This window comes from Trichechus manatus, unplaced genomic scaffold (assembly GCF_000243295.1).
Source record: "Trichechus manatus latirostris isolate Lorelei unplaced genomic scaffold, TriManLat1.0 scaffold00279, whole genome shotgun sequence".
NCBI classification, from domain to species: domain Eukaryota; kingdom Metazoa; phylum Chordata; class Mammalia; order Sirenia; family Trichechidae; genus Trichechus; species Trichechus manatus.
The window spans coordinates 1,036,896-1,063,532 of record NW_004444215.1 but is presented as its reverse complement, the minus strand read 5'-3'; the positions used below and the strand labels follow the sequence as shown (position 1 = coordinate 1,063,532).

General features: G+C 41.1%; 1 protein-coding gene across 1 annotated transcript in view; it reads left to right on the top strand.

Annotated features, from left to right (window-relative positions):
- GABRA3 (gamma-aminobutyric acid type A receptor subunit alpha3) overlaps nucleotides 1-26,373 on the top strand; it is a 165,447-nt gene extending 139,074 nt beyond the window's left edge. Inside the window, exons 7-9 of the mRNA XM_004390044.2 lie at nucleotides 4,335-4,487; nucleotides 13,847-14,058; nucleotides 24,962-26,373. Coding sequence (XP_004390101.1) covers nucleotides 4,335-4,487; nucleotides 13,847-14,058; nucleotides 24,962-25,297 — 701 coding nt within the window. The 3' untranslated portion in view covers nucleotides 25,298-26,373. The remainder of the gene's footprint in view (nucleotides 1-4,334; nucleotides 4,488-13,846; nucleotides 14,059-24,961) is intronic.
- Nucleotides 26,374-26,637: the final 264 nt, after the last annotated feature.

The following is a 26,637-nucleotide window of genomic DNA, read 5'->3' as shown; positions in this document are numbered from 1 at the left end:
TAAGCTCTTGAAACCAGACAGCAACCTGGCTCCTGAGTCTACACTCATAATCACAACACGGATCTCTCCCTCTGCTTTTGATTTAGGAAAAAAGAGACAGACAGACAGAGAGAGGAGGGGGAGAGAGAAAAATCAAATAACACAGAAAGGTTTACTCTCAAAGGTAACATTTCCCGTTTTAACCAGTTATGTTTTACTTCTGTTGACTCCCTGCATAGCTCTAAACAATGCTAAACACCTTCAGAGATGAAGGAAATATGGATCCCCTACTCTGAAGTATGAGTGTTTTACTCATTATCGCCTACCTCCTCTCTCTTCCACCAGATCAGGACAGTGTCACGGCGTCTAAACAGTGTAGGGAGATATAAATATATATAATATTTCTAGAAAGATACAGCATAAGAGATCATTCAGTGTAATTACCTAAGGGGAGGAGAAATAAAACGGGTGGTTTGGGGACAGATGTGGGAGGGAGCCTTTTTGATGTACAACCTTGTATATCTTTGATTTAGGCACCATATGGATGTTCTTATTGTCCTTGAATATATGTGTATGTTTATGTTTTCATTGTGACTATGAATTATTGACTTTCACTTCTGAATCCTGAATATGCTCCTCCATGTATAGGCTTCAGTGTATTAATGGAAGCTGGGCTCAAGAATGGACCATGGCTGTTCTGTTGGTGTGACTGGCTTTCTCTCTGAATGCTCTCAGTCTTCAGCATGAAGTAGCTCCAAGCAGAAGGCTCCTGCTTTTTGCTCCGGACTTAAACAAGTGTTAAATAAATGAATCAAATTCCTCAAAATAGGTGGCTAGTTGTTAACACTATTCCTTATTTTCCGTTTTCCTCCCATTTGGCAAATTATTTCATTAATTTTCCAGGATGTGAGTTCGCATGCATGATCTTATTTTCCACTCTTTCCTGGAAATGTGGTAACTTGATAGAATAACATCTATAACATATTAATATTGGCATTGTATATATTATCTCTTTGGATATGTGACAAAGGTAGCTAAAGACAAAACAGAAAATAAGAGACAGAGTGAAAGAGACACAAAGAGAAGAGAAGACAGCGAGCTGGAGAGAAAAAGAATCCAGGAGGCAAGATAAAGTACTAGGAGCGCAGAGATAGAGAGATGGCAAAAACACCAAACATGGATTTAGTATATCCACTTGCTTAGTATAATGGGTTGATTTGCCAAGCTATTCAAAATATCCTCTTGTGTGTTTCACAACCTTAGAAACTAGCTAAGTTGCAAATGCGTGTTACATCATATTCTCAAATATTTCACACTTAACACAGATGGAGCTTAATAAGCTGAAGCCAAGGCAGGGGACGTTTCTCCAAACCACCTAAAGGGTCATCCTTCATCATAAGAGACACAGAGAGAAGCAGCAATAGAGGCATAAGGGAGGGAACACAACGATCCACTTTAGGAAAATATATTCGGTTATGTAAAATATTAATTTGCTAAGCTGTTCTACATGTCTGATGCATAGATAATAACTAATTTATAAATAAATATTCATGATATGTTTTATCTTGTACCCTTGAATATTTCACACACAACACAGATGGTACTTAATCAGCTTCATAAGCTGCGGCAGTGGGGTGGAAATAGGAGGGGAAGTTAGGAAGATCTTCCAATCTGGTCAAAGCGTCAGTTGTCACTTTGGCAGAGAAGAGGGTGTAGAGATACAAAATATCAGGGTTGTATTTAAGAAAACATATTCAGTTCGTTGACAAAATGAATTAATTTGCTAAGCTTTCTAAAAGCCCACTTGTAATTTTATATCCATAGAAACTATCTAGATTGCAAATATCTATGAATATGCAAAATTGGCTTTCCATTGTCCCTTTGACTATTTCCCATTGGACCCAGATAGTCTGGCAGAATAGGGAAAATCTTCCCAATGTGGTAAGAGGTTTCAGTTCTCATTAAGAAGAATTCCCTTTGCCTCTTTGGGAGAGAGACAGCAGAACAGAAAGAGAAGGAAAGGACAGAAAAGGAGAGAGTTGAAGAAAATATATTCATTTATTTTAAACAAATGGTTAATTTGCTAAGCTTTTTGAAAAATCCACTTGCTTTTCATCTCAGCTCCACTGAATATAGCTAGTTTATGAATACATATTTATCATGTTTTCTATATTGAATATTTCAGATGATCACAGATAGAATCAATAGGCTGGGGTTCAGGAGTGTGAGATAAGATGAGAAAGGGAGTAAATCGCCCAAGCCAATCAAAGCCCAACTCATTAAAAAGAGATCTTCAATTCCTTTTCAGTGGAAAGAGAGTGAAGGCAAGGAAAAGAAGAGAGGAATAGACCTGGACACACACAGAAAAGAGATAGAGAAGGAACACAGACAGAAAGAAAAAGATTGAAAAAGAAGCAGAGATAAAGAAGAGATAGAAACTCCAAACCTGTAATGAGGAAAACATGCCGTAGTTTTGTATAAGATCCTTTGCTAAATTAAAAATAAGTCTACGTGTATTTTTTGTGCTCACATAAACAAGCTAAGATGTGAATACACACACAATATGGATTGTATATTAAGCATTAGATGACCAGATGGTGCTTCCTAGACTTAGATACAAGGGAGTGGGAAGGATAGGAAAGTGGGAAATTGCCTCATTCGGGAGACCTGCCAAAACCAAATGTGGGTGGAGGGGGAAAGGTGAAGAATAAGAAGCTCTGACAAGAAAGGATGACATGGGTCTTTGTGGACTATTCTGGTGATTTTGGCTTTTACTCTTTGAGAGATGGGAAACCATTGGAGGGTCTTGAGCAGAAGAGAGACAGGATCTGACTTATGTCTTAATAGATCTCTCTGGCTGCTGTGCCAAGAATGCATTGAAGGGTGCAAAGACAGAAGCAAGATCCGTTAGAAAGCTCTAACAGTACTCTAGGTGAGAAGTGATGGTGGCTGAGACCAACGTGGTAGTGGTGGAGGTAGTGAGAAGTGGTCCAATTGTGGACATATTTTGAAGAAAGAACTGGCAAAGTTTGCTCACTGATTGTGTGTGTGTGAGAGAGATAGAGAGAGAGAGAAGTCAACAACAATGCAGAGGGTTTTGAAGAACTGGGCCTGGGCTCTTGAGTGGTACTATTTACTGAGATGAGGAAGTCTGTTGAAGGAACCAGTTTGGAGGGGAATGGGGAGATGAGGAGAACAAAAGGTCAGATTTGAATACATTACGTCAAGATGCCTATTAGATCTCCAAGTGATGATGACTAGTAGGTAATGAATATACAAATCGATAGTTGAGTGAGGAGCCCAGGCAGAAGATACACATTTGGGAGTCATCAGAGTTTAAGATATTATTGAAAGACACAGGCTGGGTGAGAATACCAAGGAAGTGAGTAAGACAGAAAAGATAAAAGATACAAGGACTGAACCCGAAGGCCTTCCAATGCAAATGAAATGAAGTGAAATGAAACCAGCAAAGGAGACTGGGAAGGAGTGGTCAGTGAGGTAGGAGGGAAACCATCAGATTATAGTGCCCAAGAAGTTCAGTGAAGAGAGTGATTCCAGAAGGAGGGAGTGTGCTGCTGTGTAAAATGCTATTGACACATTCAGTAAGGCTGAGAATTGACCATTGGTTGTAGCAACGTTGAATAATGTTTGGTACCAACCTCACAGGACGGTTGTGAGGAAGTAAAGTTAATATTCCAAAAAGACTTATAAAAATGAACTCAGTAAGTGTTTACTCTTATTTTGGGAGAGGGGTGATGTAGGTCAGTCCACATTCTGCTATGTGAACTTCTGGTCCTAACCATGTAAGTCTATTGACACAGCAGAGCAATAGTGGTTAAAAAGCACAAACTATGTAGCCAGCCTATCTGGGCTTGATTTCAGACTCCATTACTTACTAGCTGGGTGAGCTGGTGCAGGTTACTCAATCTCTCTTTGCTTCAGTTTCATGACCTACAAAATGAAGATAATAATAGTACTGACCTCATAGAGTTGTTGTGAAGATTAAATATTTTAAGAATATAAAGTACTAGATGAGTGCCTATCACATAGCAAGTACTATAGAAGAGATTGTTATTTATTATAATTATTTAAACGAGAACATCAATTTATTTGAATGAACTTGTGTCACAGTTGCTCTGAACAAGTTGTGCGGGTACACTGTAAGTATATATTTTGACAAAAACCATACTGCTTCATGATTAGTAAAGGGATGTGGTTACGTGGACTTGGGAGGGGCTGGGATGTCTTGTTTTGAATATAAGGTTGAGGAACTTTGTAAACTGAATTAGAGCCCAACTTGATCTAACAATAGTTTATTTGGCTACATCCTACATAATTGTACTCTCTCTCTCCAGGAGAATATGTCGTCATGACAACCCACTTCCATCTCAAGCGAAAAATTGGCTACTTTGTTATCCAGACCTACCTGCCATGTATCATGACTGTCATTCTGTCACAGGTGTCTTTCTGGCTCAACAGAGAGTCTGTCCCTGCTCGCACGGTCTTTGGTGAGTGTTGGGTTATGGAGAATGGGGGAAGGACCTTTGCAAAGCCTTACCAGGGGCAGCCAGAATAGAGGTAAGAAAGGTGGAAGAACCATCCCTGGAGATAATGGGAGCAACACCTGCCAGAGGCATAACTAAGGTATGGCAGGTGGGGTGCGTGCCCTGGGTCCTGCTTGAGGAGGAGCGCTACCGAGCAGTTTCTATTGGCCATCGCAGTTTCCATCGCCAGCTGTGAGAGCTCATTCAGCCATTTAAAACTAAATGCCATAGGCGCTATTTTCCATAGATAGGTCCCTGCCTGAGCCCAGCAGTCATAAATGAGTCATCAGATCCTGGGGCTTCGGATGACTGAATTCTTAATGAGGAAGTGGGAATAAGAAGAGTGTTGGAGTAGAAACCTTGCCGAAATATTCCCTATCTCAGTCAGGTTTGCCGCAGGAGCTGGAGAGTGAAAAGGCGAGATTAGTGGGCAAAGCTGAAGAAGGTGAAGGGTGGGGAACTAAACTGACAACTGAGAAGTGGATCTGGGGCTGTTATATATGACTGATTTTTGGTATGAGCTTCTGAATTTGCTGCTCTTTCTACAGCCTTTTTGGGAGTAGGAGTGATCTGATATTCAGTAAAGGCTGTACAAAGTTTGAAGAGTTTTTCAATAGTCCCCACATCAGAAGGTTTTTCTTCAATATGAGTTTACTGATGTCTAGGAAGAGACTTGCATATCATTAGCACTTTTCCCTCAGAGACTTAAAGCATATAAAACATTTTCTGCCCGTTCCTCTCACTGTAAAATTTTTTAGGAGATAAGTATTAATGAACTCTTTCAAGCTACTAAAATGCCCCCCATGGCAATGATGGCTGTGAGGCATATACTTAGATATACTGGGTACCCACACAGAAGGCATGCCTACCAATACCCTGAAGCTGCACTGTGTAGTTATATAGTCAATGCTGTTTCAAAAAGAAGCAGCATTTCAGGTCAGTCAGAGGAGGGGCCAGCGATTGAGAAAGGCAAAGAGTGATCTGTAAAGTAGAAAGAAAACCAGAAGTGTGTGATATCATGGAAGTCAAGAGAGGAAGGTGTTTCAAGATCAGAGTTGAATTCTACTGTGAGTTTAGGTAAGATGCAGACAGAAACTGGCTATTGGGTATGGTGATAGACTTGGTTGTTAGCAATCTTGAAAAGTTCTAGTGAAGTGGAAGGAGCAGAAGCTATATTCGAGTGGGTTAAAGATGTTTACTTTTGGAAATATGGCAAACTAGATATTCTGAAAAATCTTTCTCTACAAAATCCTAAAAAAGCTAGGTAAAACAGAAAGCATTCTTTTAAGTTAACATCTGAGCTCATAAGGAATTAAAGGAAATATTCCAGGACCCACATGGAATTGAAAAATGGAGTGTTAATCACAGGAACTGATACTGTGGTAGCAGGAAGGTGGGTTGATGGTAATTGGTCTTGGTAACCCAAGACTATGGATTTTAAGGTTACACAAGGAAAGGATTAGCTTAAGTTATGTCAAGAGTTAGAACTAGGACTTGGTAGGCTGAGTAATAGCTCCCCAAATTATTCATGTCCTAATCTCCAGAACCTGTGAATGTTACCTTATATAGCAAAAGAGACTTTGCAGATGTGATTAAATGTCTTAAGATGGGGAGATTATCCTAGATTATCCAGGTGGACCCTAAATGCAATCACAAGTGTCCTTATAAGAGGAAGACAGGAAAATTTGACTATAGAGGAACAGGTGGTGTGATGGAAGCAGGAGAGATTTGAAGATGTTACGCTGCTGGCTTTGAAGATGGAGGAAGGGGCCATAAGCCAAGGAATGCAAGGCATGCAGCTCTAGAAACTGGAAAAGGCAAGGGAAAATTCCCTCAATAACTTCCAGAAGGAGTGCGGCCCAGCTGACACCTTCACTTTAGCACAGTGAAACTCATTTCAGACTTCTGGAATGAGTTTCTTATAGTTCCAGAACTATAAGAGAATGAATTTGTTATGTTTTAAGCCACTAAATTGGTAGTAATTTGTTACATCAGCTATTGGACACTAATACAATGACCCTTCCTATAAATTCAGTACCATTGAAGAGTTATACCACCAATGCAAGAGAGCACTAGAAAAATACACTCATCAGTGCAGGGAGACAATAAAGAAGCATGTCTATTTTGGACTGGGCTCTGTGTAAAAAATATAATTCTTTAAGTGCTTTTTTTTTTAATTCAAACATGGGCTCAGGTGAGCTTAGAGTTCATATTTACGCTAACTGCATGGTATGAGAACCTCCAAGCTGAAATGTTAATGCAAGTGATTGCATAATTTTTATGTAAGAACAAAGGGCCAAGAATAGCCAGGATACTCCTAAAGAAGAAGAACGAAGTGGAGGGACTTGTCCCACAGATGTCAAGAATTAAAAATCTATAGTAATTAAGACAATGTGGTATTGGCAAAATAATAGAAAAATAAATGAATGAAATACTATAGAGAGCTTAAAAGTAGGCCCACATATATGAAAATTTGATTTATGACAGAGCTGGAATTGCAGAAAATTAATTTCAGATTGTTCATGGACCTAAATATAAAAGCTAAAAATATAAAGCTCTGGGAAGAAACTATAACGCAATATGTTTGCAACGTTTGGTAGGCAGAAATTTCTTAGTGCACACAAACAAAAAGCATTAACAGTAAAGAAAAAGATCTAATAAATTGGACTTCATCAAAATTAAAAACTTCTGCTCATCAAAGGATAACATCAAGAAAATTAAAAGGCAAGCCATAGACTGGGAGAAAATATTTTATATATGTATATTTCTGACAAAGGAGCTGTGTTGAAAAACATGAAGAGCTCCTACAGTTCAGTAGTAAAAAGACAAAGAACCCAACTAAAAAAAAAAAAACAAATGGGCAAAACATTTGAGCAGACATTCCATCAAAGAATACATACAAATTCCCATAACCCGTTGCCATCAAGTCAATCCTGACTCATAGCAACCCTATAGGACAGAGTAGAACTGCCTGATAGGGTTTCCAAGGAGTAGCTGGTGGATTTGAACTGCCGACCTTTTCGTTAGCAGCCAAACACTTAACCACTGCACCACCAGGACCCATAAGCACATGAAATGATCTTTAACATCATATTTTATCAGGGAAATGCAAATTAAAACCTCACAAAGACACCACTTTACAAACGTTAGAGTGGCTAAAGTTAAAAAGACTGATAATACCAAATATTGGTGAGGTGAGGCGCAGTGGTGGGGATGTAAAATGGTACAATCACTTTGGAAAAACAGTATGGCAGTTTCTTATAAAGTTAAAAATACATTCACACTATAGATATTCAATTCCTAGGTATATACCCAGGCAAAATGAAAACATATGTCCAAAAATACTTATATGAAAATGTTCATAGCAGCTTTACACATAAAAGCCAAAAACTGGAAAACATCCAAATATACATCAGTAAGTGAATGAATGAATATATTGTGGTCTATTTGTGCAATGGAATACCAACTAGCAATAAAAATGAATGAACTATTGATTCATATAATAATGTGGATGGATCTCAACAACTATGTCAAGCAACATAAATAAAACAAAAATCCTCACAACTGGACCAATAAGCAACATCATGATAAACAGAGAAAAGATTGAAGTTGTCAAGGATTTCATTTTACTTGGATCCACAATCAACGCCCATGGAAGCAGCAGTCAAGAAATCAAACGATGTATTGCATTGGGCAGATCTGCTGCAAAAGACCTCTTTAAAGTGTTTAACAGCAAAGATGTCACCTTGAGGACTGTGGTGTGCCTGACCTAAGTCATGGTGTTTTCAGTTGCCTCATATGCATGCAAAAGCAGAATAATGAATAAGGATGAACAAAGAAGAATTGACACCTTTGAATTTTGGTGTTGGCAAAGAATAGTGAATATACCATGGACTGCCAGTAGAATAAACAAACCCACCTTGGAAGAAGTACAGCCAGAATGCTCCTTAGAAGCAAGGATGGCGAGACTACATCTCACATACTTTGGACATATTATCAGGAGGGATCAGTCCCTGGAGAAGGACATCATTCTTGGTAAAGTACAGAGTCAGTGAAAAAGAGGAAGACCCTTGATGAGATGGATTGACACAGTGCCTGCAACAGTGGGATCAAACATAGCAATGATTGTGAGGATGGTGCAGGACCGGGCAGTATTTCGTTCTGTTGTACACAGGGTCTCTATGAATTGGAACAGATTCGATGACACCTAACAACAGCAACAACATGTCAAGCAAAAGAACCCAGACACAAAATAGCACATAATATATTATTTTATTTATGTCAGATTCTAAAACAGGCAAAACTAAGCTATGGTGTTAGATATCAAAGCAGTGGTTTCCTCTGGGGTGGTATACTGACTGAAAATGGGCATGAGGGAACTTACTGGTGTGATGCAAATGTTCTGTATCTTGATTGGGGTAGTGGTTATATAATTGTATACGTTTGTCCAAACTCTGAAATGTACAATTAAAATATTTTTATTTTATTGTATATAAATTATACCTCAATTTAAAAACACAGACCTGCTTGGACTCCAGATATTTGAATTATCAGATACAGACTTACAAATAGCTATGAAGAATGTGTTTAAATTAGATAAAAGAAACATGATAATTCCAGCATATAAAGGCGAAAAAAATACAGAGAGAGAGAGAGGATGGAGAGAAGTGGGGGAGGAGATAGAACATAATTGAAAATTCTAGAACTGGAAAATACAGATTAAAAACTCAGTGTTTTAGACACAGCTGAAGGGAGAATTTGTGAACTAGAAGATAGATCAGAAGAAAATATTTACAATGAGGAACAGAAAGAAAAAAAAGTGAAATACATAAGAGAGAGGTTTAAAAGACATAAGATTAACTGAGTAGGTCTAACATACATGTAATTGGAATCCAAGAGAGAAGTGAGATAATGAGAGGGGACCAATTTTTGAAGAGATAATGGCTGAGCATTGTCTAAACCTGATGGAGAAAATAAAGCTACAGTTACAAGAAGTCCTACAAATCTAAGTAGGATGAAATACAAGACATACAGAAACACAGTATATTAAAACTGCTGAAAATGAAAATCAAAGAGAAAAATCTTCAAAGTAGCCTGAAAAAATACATTGCCTTTAAAGTCATAACAAACAGACTAATAGCTAACTTCAACAGAGATAATGAAGACATTTTCAGACAAAATAATTTTTGAAAAAAACAAAAAGACCTTTGTCATCAGACCCTCACTAAAGGAAATACTAAACGGTGTTCTTCAAGCAAAAGGAAAATTATCCCAGAAGTAAAGTTGAAGATGTCTAAAAAAGGAAGAAAAAAATGACAACTATATGGATAACCCTAAATGAGTCTTATATGTCTAAAATAATAACAATGGCTTATTGGGTATAAAATGTACTTAGAATAAAATAGTAGCCCGTGATGTAATTTATATAAGTTAAGATGAGGATAAATTGAAATAAAGTGATCTAAGGACTTTAATTGTCAGGGAAAACTGTAAAAGTACCAATTCATATTAGATTTTCATGTCAAGAATGCATGCGGACTGAAACTCTTGTACATTTCTGCTGGGGATATTAAATGATATAGCCACCCTGGAAAACAATTTGGCAGTTTCATAAAAGTTAAGCATGTACTTACCATATAATCTTGTAATTCCATCCCTAGATATTTATCAAGAGAAATGAAAGCATATGCTCACACAAAGCCTTGTATGTAAATCTTCACAGCAGCTTTATTTATAATACTAAACATTGGAAACAATCCAACTGTTCATTATCAGGTGAATGGATAAACAAATTATGAAATATCAGTGCAATGGAATACTACTCTGTGATTAAAAGGAATGAACTATTGATAGATGCAACAACATGAATGAACCTCAAAAATATGCTGAGTGAAGGAAGCCAGACAAAAGAGTACATACTGTTTGGTATTTATATGGAACTCTAGGAAAGAAAAATCTCATCTATAGTGAAAGAAAGCGTATCAGTGGTTATCTGGGGCCAAGATGGGGATGGAATGGGCACAAAGGAACCTTTGGGGTGATGGAAATAGTCTATAGATACCTATCAGGAAGGTTGGAGATGGTAGAAATCTCAAAGGAGCACAGGTTACCACAGGACTGTGACAGTGTAATGGCCTAGGGAGTAATGGAGATTAAGGAAGATGTGAACTCTACTTCTTGAGCACTTGATCCTGAGGTATGAATGAATGTACAACCACCTTTTGAGAAGTGAAACAGTGTACTCAAGTCAGATTTCATTTAAGACCGAAAGGGGGTAGTGTGCATTCTGAGAAGAGGTTGTGAATATAGGTGAACTAATGGTCATCGAGCAGCAGAGTTGGTGAGTTGGAAGGGTTTCGGAGAAAGGTGGTAAAGAAGGTATGGGAGTTAGGGTTAGATTTGGTAATGCACTTTATAAAACAAGATTAAGCCCGACTGACAATGAATTAACACAAAGCCTTGCCCTTGTGTTGGTGTCTGGGGCCAACAAGTATATGTAAAGCATGATTAATTCTGATTGTCTCCTAGGGGAGGGTGGGTACTCATTTTGAATGCTGGGGTCTGAAATGTTTCAATTTGCATTTCTAGGCTCTAACCCTGAGTAAGGCTCAGAACAGACGGTTGGTAATATTGGAGAAAAGAAGACAGAATAAGAACTGTGTTATTGATAATAATGACAATATAGTTACTATAAGAAAAGTACATTTTTCACTCTGATTGGGAGCACATGTGCAGTAGTGCAAGGGGCTGTGATCTGGGCCTGAGGATTAATGTCAGTTCCACTCATCACACACACCACACTCTGAGGGCCCACTCTATGCCAGGTACTGTGCTCGGGGTTGGAGACATAAAGAGGAATTACCCATGGTCTCTGCTCTCAAGTTAACTCCTGGTTTGGTGGACAGACAGATGTTATCAAGTAAGTGTACTAAAGTTTGAGAAGTGCTGAAAGGAAGTGAGGGGGTGAGGGGCAGCCTGTTCTACCTCAGCAGTTCACGAAAGTCTTGCTAGAAGAATCTTGAAAGAGAAGCCGTGGGCGGCAGGCCTGAATCACCTATTAAAATGCCGAGCCTTTCTTTGTCCACCCATGAAGTGTACCAAATGCGTGATCGAGGATCTTAGCAGCTCCAACTAGCTCAGAGCTCTCCAGACGATGATAGCTCTAATTAAGGCCTAGAGGCGAGAGCTCTAACAGCCTTTCCTTGCGGCCCAGAAACAGTTGTGTTGCAGCGTAGTTCCTCTGATCCATGCTGGGCACACGGCTGTGAATGTGGCAGACTGGGCACCTCCGTCTGCTGCTAACCGTAAATGAGGTAGCTTGCCTCCTCCATGAGATACCCCCTGCTGGATGTGGTCAGAGGCTTACTGAGCCTTGGGTCCGTTCTCAGAGCTTACAAATTCAGGTTACAAATTCAGATAGTTTGTTAATAGGCACTAACTATTGGGCTGATTCCTTTCATGGCTTAAAATGTGTTTTTGCTAATCAGTCTTGATGACTCCCTGCCTAATTTGTGCAAAGGTGCTCATTTAGGGGCTCTCTATAGGGTCGCTATGAGTCGGAATCACTCCACAGCAACGGGTTTGGTTTTTGTTTTTTGTTGGAATCGGACGGAGTCTTTTCAAGTCTGGATCTTCATTTATATAGCAAATCTATAAGTAAGGTGCTCAAAGAAGCAAGATAGGAGAGGAGACCCCAGAGATTGAAGCACAAGTGGCTGACCCTCTGGGTATAGTTAATTGAGGCAGTTCCTTATCCGCTTGCTTCTTCTACATAGCAGCTCTCCCCTCCTCCCCTATTAGGACTTCTGTTAGGACTTCACTCCATGCCTTACTTGACCCAGGCTCAGGAGGATCCTATTCCCCATCCTCTTCAGCATGTCAGTGCTCAGAAGGAACTTCTGATCACCCTTCCTCCAATTCTGGATGTCTTTTGAGTACAGCACCTGTACACTGTACAGCTTCATCAAAATTCTGGGGGATAGAGACAATAGGGAATATTCATACATAAATGGGGAGAATGAAGGCATAGACAGATTAAGGAAATTGCCCAAGATACAGAGCAAGTAAATGGCAGAATCCAGGACTTCTCACTTCTAGTTTAATACTCATCTAGACTAGAATACTATTGCTAACAATCATAAAACTAGTATGATAATACTATTAATAACAATGTGATTATAATTATACTACTGTAATTCTCTAATTATAACAATACTATTGTTAATAATAACAACAGTAAAAACAATAATAGTGTTAATTATAGAAGCTACTGTTTATTGAGTCGCTACTCTATGCCAGGTATTGTATTATGGACTTTATAAACCTTATCTCATTGAATCCCCCAACAAATCTCTGAGTCTGGTGTTATCACACTCATTTTACATGTGATAAAACAGGCTTAGTGAGGTAAAACACCTTGTTCAAAGTCATATTGCTAGTAATTGGGAACTACCTGGACCTCAGTCTAGTTTAGTCTGACTCTAAAGCTCATGTTGTTAACCACAACAGTATGTGGCTCATATGTATATTTAAAATAATGGAAATATTGGAATTTTTTTTTACAACAGTGAATAAGGAAAATATTGAATTTAAGTTAACAATACCACCAAGAAAAGAATTGATCTAAAAGCAAGCTCTGGTTTGGCAAAAACTCACAAAAAATAGCTATAGGAACAGCTTTGGTTGTCCACGAAGCTCAGAAGAATGTGATGTGGCTACAGAAGCAATTTCCACAATAGTTTGCTGCATTATCAGGAGAAGAGTGTCCAGAATTAGGGAAGTGAAAACCCTACTGTGCTCAGACCAGGTCTGGAGTCTTGGGCTCAGTTCTGAGCTGTTCAGAAGAGAACTACCAGGATGGGGAAGGAGGAGGAATGAGAGAAGGAACTGGAGATGTTTAGTCTGGAGAAGGGCTGGGGAGGAAGGAGCAGGCTTTTCTGTCCACAGAAAAAAATGCTGAGATTAGTCAGTGGGCTGGGAATTAGAGGAAGACAGTTTCAGCCCTTAGGGTAGGTTTTTCTAATAAAAATAATAAAACAACCTCTCTTACAATGGAACGAGCTACTTACTGTTCAATGGAAATGGCTAAACAGAGGCTAGAGGACACATGTTAGAAGTACTCTACTGGAGATTCCTATGCCTGTGCTAATTGGGATGGGGTGGTTACTAGGTGGGACCTATTCAGCTTTGATGTTCTCTACTTTTTTTACTTTAAATTTTGAGTGGGGCACAACTCCTCCTTTCAAGTAGGAAGTTGGTAATCTCTTCAAATATGCCTTCAATGTCTTCCAGTAGCAATTGGTTCTCATCTTCTCTCTCCCCAGGTGTTACCACTGTACTCACCATGACCACCTTGAGTATCAGTGCCAGAAACTCCTTACCTAAAGTGGCATACGCGACGGCCATGGATTGGTTCATAGCCGTCTGTTATGCCTTTGTATTTTCTGCGCTGATTGAATTTGCCACTGTCAACTACTTCACCAAGCGGAGTTGGGCTTGGGAAGGCAAGAAGGTGCCAGAGGCCCTGGATACAAAGGTGAGATACAGCAAGAGAGGGGCTGGGAAGCACCCCCTGAGAGAACTGTATTGGGACCAGGAGTGGGCAGCCTGCAGCCTGCAGGAACTGGACAGGGCTATGTGCTGTACACTGGGGTCATCAATCCAATTCTCAACTGGAGTGCTTCTTGGCAATGTGGAGTGTTGGCTGGGGGCAAAGGAAAGAGGTCAGGTGTCATGGAGGATTGATGTCTTGTGGTGGGGTATCAAACCTAAGTCTGATACTGAAAGACTCAAGGGGAACTCACTGGTATTTACCAAGTCACCCAGAAGAGTGGACTCCATCTTCAGCACAGAGGAGAACAGTATCTAGAGTCACTTGTACCCCTCCCCCCACTTCCCAGTATATTCACATTAGAATCACACCAAAGTGATCGTCATTCTTTCTGGGTCTTTGCTCATTCTGTACTCTCTACCTGAAATATTCCTTTCTTTTTTCTGTGCCTCATAAACATCTGCTCATTCTTCAAGACGTAGCAGAAATGCTACTTTCTCCATAGAGCCATTCCAGAGTCATATAGACTTAACTTTTCTTGGGAGGAGGGTGCTTCTCATATTAAAAGCATTTATTTGTGTTTTAGTTATTTGTCTGCCTTCTCACTAGACTGTGGACTTCTTGAGGGCAGGATCTTGTCTGCGTCGTCATTCTAACTATCCAGCATCCTTGCACAGCATCTGACTCATAGTAAAAACTGAATAAATGTTGGTTGGACTGATGGATGGACAGGAAGGAAAAAGAGAGAAAAAACAACAACCCGACTAAAACATGATTACAGTGAAATCAAGACTGGTGTCCCTAACTGCTTTAAACGAGTTCAGGTCTCTAAATCTGGATGAAGACCATTCAGCGATGTTAAAAAGAACCGGTAGATGGGATCCCTGAACCATTCCAGCATTTTTTGAAGAATCATGGAGTAGAGAAAAGGTCATGAAGAGTTTTCAAAATGGGGGGAAAGATAGATTTCGTAGTGTATAGAGTGGTGAATTGGCAAAGTTTTAGAGGCGTGCCTTCATGAATCTGAGGGACGAATGATTTTTAATCTATAATCCGATGTCTAGCCAAACTATCAATTACGTGGAGAGGCAAAATAGTCATTTTCAGACCTGCAAGAACTCAGACGTGTCACCTCCCATGTATCCTGTCTTAGGAAGATACTGGGGAATATGTTCTATTAGAACAAGGGAGTAAAACATAAAAGAGAAAGACATGGGATCCATAAAAGAGGGAATGCAACAGAGACAAGAAGTGAAGGGAAGTCCTAAAATGACAGCTAGGCAGCAAGCCTCGAGAGGAACCTGTCCAGTTTGGAGAAGGAGGCTAGAGGTATTGGTGACCGAACTAAAAATCTTGCTGTAATTGTGTTGGAGGATAGGGGAAGGGTGGCGTTTAAGTGAGGTAAGTCATTATTTATAATCTTCACTGAATGACCCCTCCACTTCCTGTCTTTTCATAGTGAGAACACAATTGGCGGTGTGCAAAACTCATAGCAGTGTGAGCACAGTATTCATAAATGACTATTAGGAGTATCAGTGAAGAGAATTAAAAATAATTACCTCAGAGGAGCTGGACAAAGGGATGAGGTGCATCAGGGTAAGGGTTTCCAGGCTTTCATTACACGTCTTTCAGTTCTATTTCTTTTAAACTATGGGAATGTACTTGGATTAAAATTTAAAAAACTAAAAGTAATAAAAACAAAATGAAAAAATAAATCTGTACATTTAAAAAGAAGATACTTATTTTTAGAATTGCTTTTAAAATATTTATAAATTCTTACCTAAATTTTGGAAACAGTCATTCTTAGACTCTTTTTCTTATTTTCAAATGAGAAAATCCTACCATCTTGCTCTAGAATAATATTTTATTTTCTATTGGAGAAAATGCTCAATTCCGTCCATAGCTTGGAAAAGTTTAGTTTCTTATTACTGCTTTTAAATCTATGGAGCGTTCCTGTAAATTGAGTCACCCCTTGGTATTGTCCCTGTGAGCTGAAAACATTCAATGTAGGGTTAGGTTTTACTCAACAACTAATGATCCTCCCACCCTATTCTACCGTAGGCATAAATGCCCCGACAACATACTCTATAACTGGTGAACTGATGGAAAGAAAAACAAACAGCAGGCCTGTCTGGGATATCTGTGGGATGCAGAGCTCAACACCACATGGCCCCAGCACTCAGGAGTGACAGTCTAAGGAGAGCAGTAAGGTTATATATACGTAGACCTACTGAGTACTGCACAAGACCAAGTGCTGAGTGTCACAGGGAAGAGAAAACCGAAGTGCTCCGTCTCCATTTTTTTCCTTTTTTTTTTTTTTTTTTTTTTTTTACCTTATTTACCACCTGGCTGTTTCCTGAGGAAATACTTCTTCAGCTTCCCTTGCAGGGGGAGGGCCCTCCTCATTCCTTTCTGTTGCTTTCAGTCCTTACCTACTCCTTTACCTCACGTCAGCTGCTTCATCATTGACGCTCACCTCATCTTGCCATACCGCTATTTTTCTTCATCTTGCTCATCTTACTAACATCATTGTTTCTTATCCATGTTCATTTCATATATGGTACTTTTACAACTATTTTACATTATTTACAAACACCCCAATTCCTGTCTTTGTTCTTCGCTTGGATGACCCATTGGACATCATAAACTGTAATTAAGTTATGACCAGCTCTATTAAATGCGGTCCGAGTTGTCCCAATTGCCAGGCACTGCTGCTGTTTCCCCCACTGGTGAGGATGTTAGAAATGAACGAATCTCATTGCCTGTATACTTGGTCTAGGGTTTCTTTAGGAAGACCATGAGAGTAAGTCAGCCAATAGTAGTAGTATGTTTGGAACTGTCACCTAGTATCAGAAGAGCCTCGTAATCAATTGTATTGCAGACACACGAGGGCATATGTTCTACTGGCATTACGTGCCATCCTTGGTCACTGCCCAAGCTGCAGTTTCCTCTGGAGTTATTTATGCTTTTCTCACTTCTTATCTTTATGACCCCTCCCCTTCCTATCTTAGCTGACACCTGATTATCAGCTGAGACGTCCCTTCCACTGCCTTCCTGGTTGGTGGAAGCTGTTTATCCTCTGACTTCCATTTTCCAGAAGTGGAGTTCACATCCTCTTCATTCCCAACGCGGCTTTCAGACCATTACTCTTCCACTCTTTTATATTAAAGCAGTCTCCTTTGAAGCTCCAGCTCTTCACCTGGCTTCTCATATATCAGGATTTCCGGCTTTTTCTTTTCTTCTTTGGTATTCTCCTTTGCACTATCTTTGTCTTCTTCCTGACTTCTAAATGTTGGAGTCCCCCAGGGCTCAGTATTCAGACCTCTTTTCTTCTGCCCAACAGTCAGAAAGATCATTTTAAATTGTAAATTAGAAACATTTTTCTCAAAATACTCTAATGGCTTCCCACTACACTTAGATCAAAATCCACAGTCATTACCATGGTCCTCAAAGCCTTCTAAGATCTGGGCCCCAGATCCATGATGTTACCTCTTACCATCTCTGTTTCGTTTTTTGGCAAGATGTTTTTTTTTTCATTCACTCCGCTCAGGTCACAGTGGTCTCTCTGATAATCCTTGAACAAGTCATTCGCATTGTAACCCGAGATGGTCTGTCCTTACTGTTCTCTTTCTCTAGAAATTTTGGTGTTAGATTTTCTCATACTTGCTTGCTCATTTTATCCAGGCCTCTGCTCACGTTCTCAGAAAGACCTCTGACTACTCTGTCTAAAATAACACCATCATTCTCTGCCCCGCCTTGCTTTATGTGTCTCCGTCACACTCATCACCTCCTGGCATTACATTGCTGTAGGTCTTCATATGCTTACGTGTTGATTATATGCCCCCTTCCCTGGAATGTAAGCTCCTTGAGGGTAGGTCCACGTTATTCTGTTCACTGCTGTCTCTCCAGCACCTAGCACAGTATCTGCCACATAATAGACACTCAGTAAATATTTAATAAATGAAGGAATAACCTCTGCATTTTCTCTGAATCTATGATTCCCTCTGCTTTCTGTCGGTCTCTATCCGGCTTAGACCCCGTGGTGTATCACTGTGGTCACTCCCCAGCACTCTTGACCACAAGAGTCACTTCCATCCGCCTCCTCTACTTCTCTCTGAAAAAATCCCAGAGCCATTGATGTGCTGTGAACATCTATGAGCTTACTGTCTTCAGTTCTGCTGGTCCCTCAACTTGTGCCTATAATCCTTCTGTGTGTCACATACCAGTTCTGCCTTCTATTTCCCACAAAATTTACCTTAAATCTTGACTTTTCCCTTCACCTAGCTCATGGAGAAGACAGAAGCCATTGGCAGAGATTTGCCTGAACTCACTCTGTACCTCTCCTTCCCATTCTTTCCTCCTCAGCTGTACTCTGGCCCTAGGTTAACTCCCCACTTATGCTGTAGATACTTCCTGTCCTCACAGGAAACTGGTACAAATGATTTTCTTCTACTCTCATTTTCTCTCTTACCTGACCTCTCCAAATCTATTATGCCCCATCCTCTTTTGAATTCCCCTGATTATTATTTATCCCTCTCTGAGTGTTTATTGCATTTTCTCCCTTAGATGTTGTTGTTCTTGTTAGGTGCCGTCAGATTGGTTCTGACTCATAGTGACCCCGTGTACAACAGAACGAAACATTGCCTGGTCCTGCACCATCCTAACAATTGTTGTTATGCTTGAGCCCATTGTTGCAGCCACTGCGTCAATCCATCTCATTGAGGGTCTTCCTCTTTTTCAATGACCCTCTTCTTTACCAAGCTTGACGTCCTTCTCCAGGGTCTGATCCCTCCTGATAACCTGTCCAAAGTATATGAGACGTAATCTCGCTATCCTTGCTTCTAAGGAGCATTTGGCTGTACTTCTTCCAAGACGTATTTGTTTGTTCTTCTGGCACTCCATGGTATTTCAATATTCTTCACCAACACCACCATTCAAAGGCATCAATTCTTCTTCGGTCTTTTGCATGCATATGAGGCGATTGAAAATATCATGGCTTGGGTCAGGTGCACTGTAGTCCTCAAGGTGACATCTTTGCTTTTCAACACTTTAAAGAGGTCTTTTGCAGCAGATTTGCCCAGTGCAATGCAGCTTTTGATTTCTTGACTGCTGCTTCCATGGGTGTTGATTGCGGATCCAAGTAAAATGAAATCCTTGACAACTTCAATCTTTTCTCCATTTATCATGATGTTGCTTATTGTTGCTAATAGTTCTCTTATTTTAATTAACCTTCATGTGAACAAAGTGTCTGATTCATCTTTGAATCCCACGTAGCGTATGCCCCTTTGCTTTGCCCCACTCCTGAAAACTGGGGTTCAGGAAAGCTGGGTGACTATGGGGTTGGCACAGAGGTACTGGACCATGTCTGCATATGCTCTGAGTCTCAAGTGTGTTTGGGGCTCCAGTGAGCCCTCTAATTAGCACTGCTGGAAATGTTGATAAAAGTACTGTCTGGGGGAGAGACTCTTGAGTTGGGCATGCATTGGTCTGTAAAAGTGTTCATTGCCTCCTCTCAAAACCCACAGGTGGCAGCTTTCCAGAAGGAAAGATATCCTTGTCATGGGATCAGACTGCTTGGGGAATTTGGGGGAGTCAAGTTCAGCTTTCTTGTATGGGAATTACCTCAGGCTGAACTATAGAGTATGCTCTGGGTATAGGAAAGCTTAAGACTCAGGATGAACAAAACCTGAAATTGCACTAAGAATCTACAATGGGGGGGGGTGTCATTTTTTCATTCAGTAAACATCCATCCACACACTTGACTAAAGAGGTAGGAATAGAATTGCAACTTGATCAAAGTTAAATCCATCTAGTCTCTACCAAATTCCAGAGCAAGGAGAAAGAAGTATTGGAAAACTAGATGTAGAGCTGGGGAGATATGAACCATTACTCTCTGCCTCTTGCTCCTTTCTTCTCAACACTACAACATTTGCGTTGGGTTTCTTCTTTGAAAATTTAAGTAAAAAGTGTAGTGACTGATGAAAATGTGAAAATGTGTCATGTTGGAAAGGGTGAGAGAAATTAAAAGGTAATTCTCTTTTATTATTAAAAAAACATCTGTAACTCCTGCTTCTCCCCCACCTATGGAACACGTAGTGCCTACAGAGCTAAAGAAAGTGTTTGCTGTTCAGAATGATTGTTTGGGAGACTTGGTCATAACCAGCTTATGAGATGACTAACTGAGAGAAAGTATGTGAAAGATTCTAGCAAAGTCAGAGTGGTAGATTTTCTTTTTTCTTTTGCTTTTCTTTCTTTTTTTTTGTCTTCCCATGAAAAAAGAGATTACTAAGGAAATTAATAAGTAAGCAGGAAAACAAGTAAAGTGCTCTTTTATTTAATAGCAAAGTCATTTAGCAGCAGGACTCTATTCACACAATGAATTTGCTAATTATAAATGAGTCCCATGTAGTATTTAAAGCATTTACAAGGTTCTTAGAAGCCTTAGAGTTCTGTCCTCCTTCCACTTGTAGCAATGTGACTGTAATTGTCAAAGAGAAAGAACGATATTGTTTTTAAAATGTCCTTTTATTCAGACTGTTCATTTACTTAAACCAACACCCCCTCATTGGTCCCTCTCCTCTTCCTCAGCTAAAAACCCTGGAGCCAGGGCAGAAAGGCAGGGTAGGAGAGCCTGGCAGACCAGGCTCTTTGAGATTGGGCCCCTGCCTGTCATTCTTTGCCCTGCACACTGTGATCCAGCCACAGCAAACTCCTCCTCATCCCCAAACAGTGCCTGCAGCTTGGGCACTGGCCTTGGCTGCCTCTTCATGTGATGAGCTCCTGCTCATGGTTTGCGACACAGCTCACAAGCCCCATCACCTTCTCTGAGCTGCCTTTTCCACCACCTACAGGTAATTTGTTCCCCCATCTTCTGAACTCCCATAGCACTCTGCAGGTATTTGTTAGAACTCCCATCACATTCTATGGCAATGATCTCTCCATGAGGCTGCCTCCTTTACTAGACTGTGAGCTCCTGGAAGACAGGGACTGAAGCTGACTCATCTTCTAACTTTTCCACTTATCCCTAAATACCTAGTGTAGTTCTTGGCCCAGTAGCACAGGCCTTGGGCACCATCTGCCATTGACCTTAACTTGGAGGAGGCCTGATAGTGGCACAGCAGCCTGGAAAAGCTGGCTATAGCTCATCATAGGAGACCAGCTCAGCATGGATGTGGCTTGAAGAGGCTGGACCTTCAAGGTCAGTAGCAGCTGCTCATGACATTAGCACAGAGGGAATGTGGGAATGTGGTGACTAATAGACAAACAAGACCTTGGATTTCACTGGCTGATACTATTTCTACCAGGAGCTCACTAGCTCTCTACTTTGCCAATTAGCATTCATTAAACATCCTCAGATCTCCTCTCATCAAGAGGCAGGGAAGGGACCAGCATCTGTCATCATGGCTTCTCCAACAGGATTGTAGTGAAGTCAAGGTATCTGTGGCAGATTCTCAGCTGAAGCAACCACTGACCATTCAGCAAATATGGGGCAAAAGTTGGTATTAGGCTCTGGGTGGTAAATGGCATGGAGGTCTAAAGGAGAAAAGAAAAAAATCAGGGGACTCAGAAGTAAAGAAGAAAATAAATGGAAAGAGATTAGGAGAAAGGGGTCAGTAAGAGAAGGCAGGAGTAGAGAATCCTAGGGAAGAAACAAGTAGGGAGTGGGGGAGCAAAGGAGGCCAAGCACGGGATACTGGGAAGCAGAGTAACATCCAGACAGAAAACATGAGGTGGATGAAATTTGTTGTTATTGTTAGCTGCCATTGAGTCAGCTCAGACTCATGGTGACCCCATGTTGTTGTTCTTAGGTGCCATCAAGTCAGTTCTGACTCATAGCGACCCTATGTAAAACAGAATGAAACACTGCCCGGTCCTGCGCCATCCTCAGAACTGTTGCTATGTTTGAGCCCATTGTTGCAGCCACTGTGTCAATCCATCTCGTTGAGGGTCTTCCTCTTTATCACTGACCCTCCACTTTGCCAAGCATGATGTCATTCTCCACGGACTGGTCCCTCCTGATAACATGTCCAAAGTACCTGAGACGAATTCTCACCATCCTCGCTTCTAAAGAGCATTCTGGCTCTACTTCTTCCAAGACAGATTTGTTCCTACTTCTGGCAGTCTGTGGTATATTCTATATTCTTTGCCAACACCATAATTCAAAGGTGTCGATTCTTCTTTGGTCTTCCTTATTCATTGTCCAGCTTTCTCATGCATATGAAGCAATTGAAAATACCATGGCTTGGGTCAGGCCCACCTTAGTCCTCAAAGTGACATCTTTGCTTTTTAACACTTTGAAGAGGTCTTTTGCAGCAGATTTGCCCAATGCAATACGTCATTTGATTTCTTGACTGCTGCTTCCATGAGCATTGATTGTGGATCCAAGTAAAATGAAATCCTTGACAACTTCAATCTTTTCTCCGTTTATTGTGATGGTGCTTATTGGTTCAGTTGTGAGGATTTTTGTTTTCTTTATGTTGAGGTGTAATCCATACTGAAGGCTGTAGTCTTTGATCTTCATCAGTAAGTGCTTCAAGTCCTCTTCGCTTTCAGCAAGCAAGGCTGTGTCATCTGCATATTGCAGGTTGTTAATGAGTCTTCCTCCAATCCTGATGCCCCTTTCTTCTTCATATAGTCCAGCTTCTCAGATTATTTGCTCAGCATACAGATTGAAGTATGGTGAAGGGATACAACCCTGATGCACACCTTTCCTGATTTTCAACCACGCAGTATCCCCTTGTTCTTTTTGAACGATTGCCTCTTGGTCTATGTACAGGTTCTTCATGAGCACAAATAAGTGTTCTGGAATTCCCATTCTTCACAACGTTATCCATAATTTATTATGATCCACACAGTTAAATGCCTTTGCATAGTCAATAAAACACAGGTAAACATCTTTCTGGTGTTCTCTGCTTTCAGCCAAGATCCATCTGACATCAGCAGTGATATCCATGGTTCCACGTCCTCTTCTAAATCCTTCTTGAATTTCTGGCATTTCCCTGTCGATGTACTGCTGCAACCGCTTTTGAATGATCTTCAGCAAAATTTTACTTGCATGTGATATTAATGACATTGTTCGGTAATTTCTCCGTTCTGTTGGATCACCTTTCTTTGGAATGGGCACAAATATGGATCTCTTCCAGTCAATTGGCCAGGTAGCGGTCTTCCAAATTTCTTGGCATAGATGATGAGCGCTTCCAGCATTGCATTCATTTGCTGAAACATCTCAGTTGGTATTCCATCAGTTCCTGGAGGGTTGTTTTTCACCAGTGCCTTCGGTGCAGCTTGGATGTCTTCCTTCTGTATCATCAGTTGTTGATCATATGCTACCTCTTGAAATGGTTGAGCATCGACCAATTCTTTTTTTGTACAGTGACTCTGTGTATTCCTTCCATGTTCTTTTGATGCTTCCCGCTTGGTTCAATATTTTTCCCATAGAATCCTTCAGTATTGCAACTTGCAACTTAATTTTTTTTTTTTTTTTAGTTTTTTTCAGCTTGAGAAATGCTGAGCCCATGTACAACAGAACAAAACGTTGCTCAGTTTTGCGGCATCTTCACAATTGTTAGTATGCTTGAGTCCATTGTTGTGGCCACTGTCTATCTTGAGTACCTTCCAACCTGGGGTGGGGGGGGTCATCTTCCAGCTCTACATCAGACAATATTCTGTTGTGATCCACAGGGTTTTTTCTGCCTAATTTTTAGAAGTAGCTTGCCAGGCCTTCCTTCCTGGTCTGTCTTAGTCTGTAACCTCTGCCGAAACCTGTCCACCATGGGTGACCCTGCTCGTATTTGAAATACCCATGGCTTCCCCGGTTCCTCAGCCTGTATCTCTATTCTGATCCAGGTGAGCTGTCTCTTCTTCTCTCCTCTGCATGAAGGGAGCCCCAGTGAAGGTCCATTTATGCACAGGTGCCTATGTATGAAAACAATGGGCAGGTGCACGTGTAGGTGTGCGTGTTTCCCATTGGGTATTTTTTTTAACTCTGAAGAATAGGTCCAAGGACAGTGCCGTAGTGAGCCCCCAGCTGCCACTGTCTTCTATATCAGAGGGAGCCATTTGCAGAGTTCCATGGGTAGGCTGTGGCTCCTGCCTGCAGCCTTGCAAGGGTGGAAAACCCCGGTATGCCCCCTAGCTTACTGAACACATTTACAGTGCATGAAGGGTGGAATGCTCTGCTAATGATGCATGTCAACACTCCGTAGCTTTTATTGTGTCTTTAAGACAAAATGACTTTATAGACTCACCGAGCTCTCTTCCTCACAGGAGGTGTACCCCTTGATGGTCGCGGCATTGTGGAGTTTTTTCTCGGATAACCAAAAAGTGCCTCGTGCCTGTAGAAAGCAGCACGGTGCAGCCCTGGGTAAAAGTCAGGAGCCCAGGTTGCTAGTTTGGGCTCTGCCACTCAGTCTCAAGCTGAGTTTTCTCATCTGTGAAATGGGAGTAATCTCACCCACATACCTCATAGAGTTGCTGTGAGGATCAAAGCACATGGTATATAGGACCCCACATGTGACCAATACTTCACAGTTGACTAGTGATTTTGATAGCCATTCTCTCATTTGATCCACTTGGCAACCCTGCCCATTATTTCAATCCTCATTTTACAGATGAAGAAAGCAAAGCTCAAAGAGGAGAAATGATTTGGCCAAAGCCACATAGCTAGTAAATGGTAAAGCCAGGGTGATGCAACTTTTCTGTTTTCAAATTCATCTTCAATTATCCCTGGACACAAACCTGGCTACTCAGTGCTATTGGCTTCATGGCTCCTGTTTCTTAACTTCCCTCATGACTCCTCTTCCCTGAAACCTCTGACGGTGCTCTGTGTGATGAATTAACTCACTTTTATTTTGTTCCTCCCCTTTCCCCTTCTTTTTCTGACCCCTAGAAGAAAACACCAGCAGCCCCGACAAAGAAAAGCAGCACGACCTTCAACATCGTGGGGACCACCTATCCCATCAACCTGGCCAAGGATACTGAGTTCTCCACCATCTCCAAGGCTGCTGCTGCCAGTGCCTCCTCAACCCCAACAGTCATTGGTTCACCCAAGGCCACCTATGTGCCAGAAACCCCCACAGAGACCAAGACCTACAACAGTGTCAGCAAGGTTGACAAAATTTCCCGCATTATCTTTCCTGTGCTCTTTGCCATATTCAATCTGGTCTATTGGGCTACATATGTCAACCGGGAGTCAGCTATCAAGGGCATGATCCGCAAACAGTAGATAATGGTGGCCGCCCAGCAACCAGAGCACTGTATACCCTATGAAGCATTCAGGCACCCAAACCCTGGGGCTCCCCTTCATGTGTTTCAGGATTCTTCTTTTTAACCCCCCACCAAGCGTGACTCTCAAATATATTTATGGATGGCAATGAAAAAACAGTAACAAGGAAAAAATAATTGTCCCTCTAACATTGCTGAGTGTACCCCCATCAGAGCCAAACACTGCCGTTTGTCCAGTTGCACATCTTAGTCTGCCAATCTCCCCCAGCTGAGGGCACCGCATGTATTTTATTACACTCTGCCCATTGCAGAAAGAACAGGATACTCCACTCCCTGGAGTGGGAACCTTGGCTGTTCAAGAAGTCCAGATTGAGGAGAATTGTTGACTTGTCCAGATCAGATGACGCTGACTCACTAGGGAGCCAGGCTGGGCTCTTCCATGGAGTCCTGCCTGCCACTTGCCCTGCCTAAAGCAGGACCCACTAGGCATAAGTACTGATGGTAAAGGCAGGAGCCAGTGTGAACCTCTGAGTACGGCCCCCAACTCCTTTCTTGGCTTGGAGGTTAGTGGGGACAATGGAGGCCCACCACTGTCCACCATGTATGTCCAAAACAGATAGAGCTAACTGGACCAACCTGGCACCAAGGTGGCTGGTGCCCTGCCATGTCCAGCCTGTCAGGAAAAGAACCCTCCTTGGTGTATCTCTCCTCCAGGAAAGCCCGCAGCCCTCAATCTCTTTGCCTCCCTTGTAGCCAACTAGGCACTGCCAAATTCGGACTCATTGCCACCTGTAACTCTTCAGGAAAAAGGACCAAGCATTTTTTTATTTAAACAAAAAAAGGGACAAATAGAAAGAAAAATCCAGATCAAATGCCTACACAAGGATTTTAAAAGATGGGCAAGATAGGAAAGTCACCTCCCTGCCAGGGCAATTAGTCAAATACTAGAAAGGGTAAGATGTTTGCCACTGGGGTTGTATTTGGGGTTTGATGTCTGGCTGAAAAGAGAGGGCCACTGGCAGGCAAAAGTCACATTCTTCCTTCCATACCTGCCATACCCCTGACCCTAGCTCAGGCCCAGGAACTTTGCTCCCACTGTGTCAGGGATCTCTGGTCCTCTGTTGATGCTGATTCTAGAAGGGATGAATTGGAGACCTATATAAATATCTCTAGTCTATTTTTGAGTCAATTAAATCATTAACTTTATTACCGATTTTATAATATATTATCTAGAAACCAGTTGATGTCATTTATTCTTAATCTCAATGTGAGTAAAAGGCACAGGCATAACTGGGAAGTTTTTGTAAGGTAGATAAACTGATTCCTGAAGTTTGAATGACT